General features: G+C 43.3%; 1 protein-coding gene across 1 annotated transcript; it reads right to left on the bottom strand.

Annotated features, from left to right (window-relative positions):
- Positions 1-3265: 3265 nt before the first annotated feature.
- LOC123412242 lies at positions 3266-5154 on the bottom strand. Its single transcript, XM_045105189.1, has 4 exons — positions 4393-5154; positions 4219-4303; positions 3925-4052; positions 3266-3850 (listed from the first exon to the last, which is right to left on the bottom strand). The coding sequence occupies exons 1-4, from the start codon at positions 4738-4740 to the stop codon at positions 3626-3628; spliced, it is 786 nt and encodes a 261-aa protein (XP_044961124.1). The 5' UTR covers positions 4741-5154; the 3' UTR covers positions 3266-3625.
- Between the last annotated feature and the right edge of the window lie 5001 nt (positions 5155-10155).

The following is a 10155-nucleotide window of genomic DNA, read 5'->3' as shown; positions in this document are numbered from 1 at the left end:
GAACCTGTATCACAGTGAAGACAGTGATTGATGACCCAGTTCCAACTGTTGTGACAGTCGTACGTCTGGTTTGGAACAGCTTGGTATTGAAACCAAAGGACACACAGTCCCATGACACACAGTCCCTACCGTATTCTCCTTGAGCAAAGGACACACAGTCCTCACTCAAATCTCGTGGTAAGTCTTCAGGGCAGACTTCCAAACCCTTACAAACTCGGTCACCCGGCGACCCACAATTGACTGCTGGATTGCTCTAGACCATGACGCCTAACCGTTTGGAGGATGCACAGTCCTCAAAGGTAAAAGCCTTCAGTTCCACACAGGAACAAATTCTTCAGTGATGCTCAGTCACTTGGTTTTGGGTTTGTGGTTTGGTGTTTGGGGTATTTCCTCACTGATGATTTACTCTCGAAGACTCTGAGGAATTTGGATTGCTCTTATGACAAGTGTCAGTTTCTCGCAGAGCAGCCAACCAGCTAATGGTTGTGGGGGGCGGCTATTTATAGCATGTGAGCATCCCGACATGATTTGACATTAATACCCTTAAATAATATGACGGTTGGTGTGGATAAGATCGGTGATGTGGCGCGAATTGCGGCAACGGTCGGAACTCTCAACTGTAAGAGTCCTCATGTTTCTCATATTCCTCAATTTGAGGCTTTTGGTAGGATTAAGTTTGGGTTGAGCATCATGAGGAAATTCATTCCGAAGTCTCACCTCGACCCCCTTTAACAGTACGGTGTTCCTATGACTCAAGAGTGAAGAAAATAAAACAGAAATAATAAATCTTCATGCTTTAAAGTCTTCAGATTGATTTTCTTTAGGACACACTGAATTCCTCATCTTCAATATCTTCATGAGGAATATCAATTTCATCGTCATTTCTTTGCGATTCATTTCTTCAGCTTCAGACCAATTTCTTCAGCCGAAGATATACATTTTTAGGGGTCGATATTCATCGAATATTTCAAACTCCTCAGCAACTTATAGATCCTGCGTACACTTGAACACACATTAGATACTTAACCTATAAGTCTTCAAACCACCAAAATCACTAAGGGCACTAGATGCACTTACAAGAGCTCGCAGGAGCAACAGAAGAAGTACCAACACAGCCGTCAGGAGTCACGGGAAGCAAGGGACTGCAACGTTGCGTGCTGGTGTAGACCATTTTTTTAGGAATCAGCCCTCAGCAGCAGCAGTTTACCACAGGATCGAAACAACAAGAGACCACGGGAACAACGTGATCCAGCAGCAACGGTCGAGATCCGGCAGCAGGGAACCAGCAGCAGCACGGGGAAAAAGACCCGCGGGATCCACCAGCAGCACAGGGAACCAGCAGCAGCAGGTGGAGGCGGTGGGGGATCCGGCGGGGAGGCGGGTGGGATCCGGTCTGATCTGCAGCAGCCGGGGAAAAAGACCCGGTCTAATACCATGTTAGGAATAAGCAACTTGTATTCCCATGAGGCCATAGGCCAGTATATATATATGTACAGGTGGTGGACTATATGCAGAAAACCCTTTATATATCGAAATAAATACAAAAGGGTACATGACTTATATTATAACTCTAACATCGTAAACTTCACCATATGACATAAAAGCATGGGAATCTTCATCATCATTGCCACAACGTCTTTTAAAGTTGTTAGTAAACAGTAATAGCAACCCCTGTTCCGGAAATGGAACTGCCAGGCTTTCTAGAAAAGGGAAATACTAACTCCCAGTAGTCATCCAAGGAATTTTCATCATTATTGCTACAACGTTTTTTACAGTTGTTAGCAAACAGTAATAGCAACCCCTGTTCTGAAAATGGAACTACCAGGCTTTCTAGAAAAGGGAAATACCAACTTGCAGTAGTCATCCATATGACATAAAAGCATGGGAATTTTCATCATTCTTGCCTCAACGTTTTCTTTTACAGTTTTTAGCAAACAGTAATAGCAACCCCTGTTTCGAAAATGGAACTACCAGGCTTTGCAGAAAAAGGAAATACCAACTCCCAGTAGTCATCAAGTGTCCATCCAACTGGAAATGATTGAACGATACAAAGAGTCACAAATGTTTATGGTGAAAAACACACCCCGCCAGATGTCACTAAGAGTTGTGAACTTAAGCCTCTTTGATTCGCAGGATCCTGAAGACGCAGATATAGGAAAAACGCTGGATTCAAATGGCATGTCTTCCTGAATCTTGTAGGATTGGAAACCATAAGAAGCAGCTCCCAACTGTGTGCGATTACAGTACTACACCATAATAGAGTTTAACATAAGAACTCATGAGGTACATGAGTTCTTCCAAGAGTTCTTCCACTAAACTAGCAATGTGGGACTAAACATTTCCACCTCTTGCCTTGCACAAATAGGATGCGTGGGCCTCTAGGATTTATTAGGAATTTTCTGAAATTATATATTGGGCTGGCCCATAAGTAGACAAAATTCCAGCACTCAAGAGGCATATGAGTTCTTCCAATAGCTTAGACTTGAGGTAATTTTTTCGTGGTATTGAATGCAAAGTGGCCCATACTAAAAATTCCTAAAATTTCTTATTCTATAAATCCAACAATCACTACAGGAAAAATTCCTCAGGATTGAAACCCTCAAAAAATTCTTTCAATCAGAGAGGCCTTTAAGGTCAGAAACAATGAAATATATCACAAAAGCAAAGAATTCACAATCTGCAACTAATAAAGATGTCTTGGTCTAAGAAAAGTTACAAAACTGGTAAATCATCCAAATTAGTCTTTTCACCAAACTGCAATATCAGATATTATTTTCCTTGTCAAAACTACAGTTAGCGCATAGAGTAACCTAGGTTCTTATTCAAACTAAAATCTGTTGTAGTTTGTTTTGCCAGATAGTTACCTGAAATCAGGATACCCCAATTTATCACCTAGTACAAAAGGATGGTTACAAGCAATTAGCTTCTGCAGGTCCATTTCATTGACAATATACCCACACAAGAAGAGGGTACACCAGCACCATACAAGCACCATCCATACATCAAATATGCAAGAAGTGAGGGTCTAGGAGCACTTGCATATTACTAGTGTTAGGAAGACCAAGGAGAAACATATGTATTGACCTGCTAATGATTTGCAAAGCCAAGCGATAATACTGATAATGATTTAAAAGCAGATGACTAATTCCAGTATTTTGCAGAAGACTACAGAAAATGTAACAACAGATTCCTTCTGATGTAAAACTAATTAAGTAGTCGAGTTCTCCATTTGTGAAGCCAACATAAATCATGACAGAACAATCAGTTCATGGCACAATATATCTGTTATTGATCATAGACACCATCTTAGCAGCAAGTTACAATATCAGACGATGTACATCACTATATATACCACTATATAGTGCCTAATGTCAATCCATACAAGCAGTACATGAGGCATAGACAACCTGGAGTGCCGAAAAGGACACACACCAGATCTACTCCCTCCGTTCCTAAATATAAGTCCTTTTTAGAGATTCCACTAGAAGACTACATGATGTATATAGACGTCTTTTAGAGTATAGGTTCATTCATTTTGCTCCGTATCTAGTCTATAGTGGAATCTCTAGAAAGACTTATATTTAGGAATGAAGGGAGTATGTCTTATGAAGAAGATTTTTCTGTTTCAGGCATGACTCCCTCCTTTGGTGCTACCGAGCTTGGATAGTAGGTAGAGGCAACCTGAAGAGAGGAAGATAGATCCAGCGAAGCAGAAGAGGTCAGTACACGACGTGATGGTCACCCTCTTGCTCTTCTCGGAGATGCCAACCAGCAGAACCAGGACGATTACATGACCCAGCTTTGTCTTGAGGTCACTCACCGAGCGGATTTCCAGCCACTTGGGCCGTTCCTGTCGATGGAATCAGAGATATAAGAACACTGAATAAACCACATTACATCTATGAGAACTGGGAGGAGACCAACCGGAAGCTTGAACAAGCCAAAGAGGCTGGAGCGGTCATGGGACTGTTTTGCAATGTCCATGTTACTGATGAACAGCTCGTACAGGCCCGTCCCGAAGACAAACATGACGGTGCCGATGAGATACATATCTGAGGTGAGACAAGTAATGCACAATGGTCAGGCATCACAACTACTCATGTCAACTGACGGCAGGTATGTAGTGATAATGCAAAACTGGCGACAATTGTGCCGACATCTAAAACCTATGCTAATGGTGAATTTGATGGCACTGATGAGGTTGAATCAGTTTGTTACCAATGGCTTCAATCAGCATGAGCACGACCTTCCCATCCCCGCGCAAGTAGTACTCCACGAAGGCGTCCATCACAAAAGTGCAGCCCTGGTAACCAACCAAGTGCACGGGTTAAAATCAGATCGGGAGACACGGAGATGAACTTGGCGGGCTGATGAATCAAGCAGGGAAAGCACCTTGAGGAAGCAGAGGACGGATCCGGCGAGAGATCCGGCGATGGCGAGGAAGGCCATGAAGCGGCAGGCGTAGATGACCTTCTCGATGCCCGCCTCCAGGTCCGACCCGAATCCCTCGCGGGGCAGACCGAATGGGCGGAACCGCACGCCGTGGTGCGGCTCGGCGTGCACGGCGCTCGCCGCGGCGGCCGCGTGGGGGCTAGGCGTCCCCCTGACCCTCACGCGCTGCCCCGGCCGCGCCCTCGGCCTCGGCCTCCACGCCCAGCCGCCGCGGCACCCCGCGCCCACCGAAGCCTCGGCCGCGGCCGCCGACGCCACACCGGAACCGAAGGGTCTGGGCCTCATCATCGCCGCCGCTCCGATTCAGCCCTTCAGCGGCGCGGAGCTGGTGGCTAAGTAGGCAACGGCGAGCGATGGAGCGCCACAAGTGGGGCGCCACGTTCTGCGCACCGTGTCGGGTGCGGACGCGGAGGGCGACGGCGACGGCGACCTCGTCGGGTTGCGGGCCGACGAGTCCACGTTGGCGGGGGAGGAGGAGAGTACCTCCCCCTTTCCCGCGCCGTGCATCCCGTCCGAACGGTTGGTGAAACGGACGGAGATACTTCCGCGCTCGGGGCGATGATCTGGCGGCCTCGTGTCGTCGTCGTCTTCCCCGGCGAGCCTCGGCCACTCCTTTCCGCGGACTCTCTCTCGTCGGCGCCACAGCCCGTGCACGGCTCGCGTCGTCACTCGCGAGTTTTTTTTTTTTTTGTATGTGTGTGTGTAAGCCTCTGACTGGTTGGTTTGTTGGGCCACGCCAGCGGGCCAAATTGTAACGTCGCAATTTGATGAGGCTTTGTTCAGTGCACTTATTTTTACTGGATGATGCATCGGGGCGGTGCTACGGAAACTTGCTAAAAACATCTATATAACTTATAAAAAATGAATGTAAGCTTATAAATAAAAATGAAATATAAAGAGTATAAAAATAAAAAAGAAAATGCAGTTAAAAGAATGTCATTTTTAATAAAAATGTGAATGTGAACTACAGATGTATGGTACATATGACCAACACATATATTGCCAATACAAAATCTTATGCAAAAAGTAACATGCATGAATTAATGATTTGATGCTTACATGTATAGAGTAATGAAAAAAAATGTAATTTATGACTTACATGCATTAGTTGTTCATGTGACATACTCCCTCCGTACCTAAATATAAGTCTTTTAAGATATTTCACTACGTGTCTACATACGGAGCAAAATGAATGAATCTATACTTTAAAGTATGTCTATATACATCCGTATGTAGTTCATTAGTTGAACCTCTAGAAAGACTTATATTTAGGGACGAAGGGAGTACTATTTAGAAACAAAATGTAATTTATGACTTATGTCTAGAAACAATAGCTAGTGCGTTGTAACTATTTAGAAATAGAAGATGTGTTGGGTACAATGTCTCAAAAAAAATGTGTTGGGTCCGTGGCTCAAAAACAAAATGTGTTGGGTCCAGCAGTGCAGTTATTTTTCTCTTCTTCCGTTTTCGTTCTGGTTTCTCCTTATCTTTTTTCTTTTTTCTCTGTTCTTTTAAGTAAAATACACTAATATTTTTTCACATACATGAGTACTAATTTTAAAATTATTTGAACACTCTTTTTCGAAACATGAACAGTTTTTCAAGCCATATGAAGCTCTTCTATGTACAATTGTTTTTGTACAAATTGTTATAAAAAACACAAAAGAACATCTATTGTATGTGAGTGTAATTTTTTCATGCAAAATATGAACTCTTTTTGCACATGCAGATCAATTTTGACAAAAATACAGTGAAATTTTAGTATGCGTGAAAAAATAAGCTATGTTTAGCATTTTCTAAGGTGTCGGAAAATATTAATACATTTCAAAATGGTGTTTTTATGTGTTTAAAATGTTCATATGTGTATTCAAAGACATGATTAAATTTTATAAAATATTAAAATGTTGCAAAAATAATGTTAATATATCTCTAAATAATATACATGCATTACTCATACAAAAGTTCAAGAAAATAAAATAAAAAGTACACAAAAATGGAAAACAAATTAACAAAAAATAAATTAAATAAAACAGAAAAAAAGGAAAAAAGGAAAAGAAAACTATTATAACAACAGATGAAAATAGAAAAAATGAAAAATGAAAAGAAAGAGAGAAGAAGAAAATCGACACTACGAGAGAACCAAGAGTAAACGAGTGGGTTTAGACAAATACATCACACCAGAAATGGCCTACGTGTTAATGTTATATAGGGTTACATGCCTTGAGACCAAGAGAGATCTCAGCTGAATCATACTCCCTCCGTTCCTAAATATAAGTCTTTCTAAAGGTTTCATTAGTGAACTATATACAGATGTATATAAACACACTCTAGAGTAGATTCACTCATTTTGCTCTATATGTAGACCTCTAGTGAAATCTCTTACAAGACTTATATTTAGGTACGGAGAGAGTACAATATGTGGTAGGTTGAGATATATTCATGTACAACTAACTACACAGAGATACTCTAACCAGTTTGTGCGTTTGTCAACAGGAGGCATAAACTGGTACAAAACTACTAAAAGAGCTGCAATGATAGTCATTTGGTCATAATGTCAGCATACTGGCGAGATGATGGCGCACGGAGCACACGAACCTGCCCAAGAGACACCTTCTCGCACGAAATGAATATCGATCTCAATGTGCTTCGTACAACGGCGTTGGATGGGGTTGGAGGCCATGTAGGTCGTGCTGACATTATCACAGAAAACAATTGTTACAGACGTAAAGGGGTGATGAAGCTCGGTAAGGAGCTGACGAATCTAGCAACACTCGGCAACGACATGAGCCACAACACAATACTCCGCCTCATCACTCGAACGGGAGATCGTGGTTTGTCGCTTAGAGGACCAAGTGACCTAGGTGTCATCGAAATAACACGGTAGCCCGATGTAGAGCGAAGAGTGTCAGGACAGCCAACCCAATCAGCATCGGATGAGAATCAGGGACGATGAACGACGGATGTGCAAACTGAGACCGAGAGTACCCTTGATGTAGCGAAGAATACGCTCAACCAAGTGAAGATGTGGCTCACGTGGGACATGGATGTAGAGGCAAGCCTGCTGCACATCATATGCGACGTCTGGACGTGTGAGAGTAAGATGCCGCAGGGCATCGACATAACTCTGATAGATGGTGGCACCGGCAAGGAGATCACCATTGTGGGACGAGAGTTTGGTCTTGGCGTCAACCGGAGTAGCCGAGGGATGACAGTCGGCAACACCTGCACATTGAAGGAGATCCAAGGAATATTGTTGCTGAAAGAGCACAAGGCTAGTAGCCATCCGTGTAGCCGAGATCCCAAGTGAAAGGATCGATATGGTTGACTAGAGGGGGTTTATAGGCAACGAACAAATTTTAAACTTTTCTTTAAACAAATTAGTTTAGAAACAAATAGGTTGTCTAGATATGCAACTAGGTGAGCAACCTATATGATGCTAGCAACAACAATAATAAGCAATAAGTAAATACAAGTAAAGGTAAGAAATAACCACAAGTGGAACCGATGAAGACGAGGATGTGTTCCCGAAGTTCCTTCCCTTTAAGGGGAAGTACGTCTCCGTTGGAGCGTTGTGGAGGCACAATGCTCCCCAAGATGCCACTAAGGCCACTGTATTCTCCTCACGCCCTCACACAATGCGAAGTGTCGTGATTCCACTAAGTGGTGCCCTTGACAGTGGCGACCGGACCTTTACAACAAGGTTGGGGCTCTCTCCACAACTCAATTGGAGGCTCCCAAAAAAACCACAGAGCTTCACCATAATGGAATGTAGCTCCGAGGTGACCTCTTCCGTCTAGGGTACTCAAACACCCAAGAGTAACAAAATCCACACAAGAACTTGGGGGAATCAATTCTCCTCCTTCAATCCCTAGCAAGACAACAAGTTTGGGTGGCTAGGGAGAGAGAACGGGCAAGAAAGCTTCAGTGCATCAATGGTGGAGAGAGAGAGGTAAGAGTTAAGAGGGAGGAGGAAGAAAGCCCTCCTTATATAGGCCCCCACAAATTTCTAACCGTTACACCCATTTTACATTGGGCGGTACAACCGGTTGCCAGGCCGGTACAACCAGTCGTCCTATATTAGCGGAACAATTGGTTAACCACCGTCCAACAATCGAGGCAAAATAGAAAGTTGTCCCTGAGGTTCCACCAGCCACGGCCGCTGGGCATGGCTAACTCCCAAGCGGTACAACCGCTTGGAACACCGATAGTACCGGCTATAATTAATATAGCGGTACAACTGGGCCACCACAGCCCAACAACCGCGGTGAGATAGAGTCGTGATAGGTTGTGGAGTGGTGCAGGGCCGGTACAACCGTCGAGGTGTTGAGCGGTACAACTGTCCATAAAAGCGGTACAACCGGTCAGTTAGAAAAACCGGGACCGCTCTCTCAATGATGCGATGGAACGAGATGGGTGCAAAAAGTGTGTGAGAAGAATTGATTCACCCATAGACTTCCAATATGGATTCCCTCTTAATACTATGGGATCCCTACGACCAAAGAGAATAAACATGTAAGGAACATGTTGCTACTTCTTAAGCTTGCGTCGGTTTTCCCTTGAAGAGGAAAGGGTGATGCAGCAAAGTAGATAAGTATTTCTCTTAGTTTGTTGAGAACCAAGGTATCAATCCAGTAGGAGGAACAAGCAAGGCCCCAATATTAGGACCTACACAAACAATCAAACACGTGAGCCCAATGCAACAAAGGGGTTGTCAATCCCTTCACAGTTATTCGCAAGGATTAGATCTGATAGAGATAGGTATAAAAGATTGCAAAAAAAAGTAAATAAAAGTAAATAAATGCCAGCAATATATTTTTGGTATTTCTGGTTTTATAGATCTGAAAATAAAATATGGAAAATAGACCCGGAGGCCATTGGTTTCACTAGAGGCTTCTCTCATGAAGGAAAATAATATGGTGGGTGAACAAATTACTGTCGAGCAATTGGTAGAAAAGCGAATAATTACGAAGATATCTAAGGCAATGATTATGCATATAGACATCATGTCCCTGCCAAGTAGACCGAAACGATTCTGTATCTACTACTATTACTCCACACATCGACCGACTCCTTCATGCATCTAGAGTATTAAGTTCATGAAGAGAAGAGTAACACATTAGGTAAGATGACATGATGTATAGGGATAAACTCAAGCAATATGATGAAAACCCCATCTTTTTATCCTCGATGGCAACAATGCAATACGTGCCTCGCTGCCCCTACTTTGTCATTGGTTGAGGAGACCGCACGATTAAACCCAAAACTAAGCACTTCTCGCATTGCAAGAATTACCAATCTAGTTGGCCAAACCAAACCAATAACTCGAAGAGACTTGCTAAGATATGAAATCATGCATATAAGAATTCAGAGAAGACTCAAATAATATTCATAGATAATCTGAACATAAACCCACAATTCATCGGATCTCGACAAACACACCGCAAAAGAGCATTACATCGGATAGATCTCCATGAAGATCATGAAGAACATGGTATTGAAGAACAAAGAGAGAGAAGAAGCCATCTAGCTACTAGCTATGGACCTGTAGGTCTGTGGCGAACTACTCACACATCATCGGAGGGGCAATGGAGTTGATGTAGATGCCCTCTGCGATCAATTCCCTCTTCGGCAGATTACCGGAAAAGGCTCCCAGATTGGATCTCACGGGAAGAGAGGCTCCCCCGCGGCGAAAAATTATTTTTG

Source organism: Hordeum vulgare, chromosome 7H, assembly GCF_904849725.1.
Source record: "Hordeum vulgare subsp. vulgare chromosome 7H, MorexV3_pseudomolecules_assembly, whole genome shotgun sequence".
NCBI classification, from domain to species: Eukaryota; Viridiplantae; Streptophyta; class Magnoliopsida; order Poales; family Poaceae; genus Hordeum; species Hordeum vulgare.
Note: the sequence above shows the minus strand (reverse complement) of the source record. Positions and strands in the feature narration are given on the sequence as shown.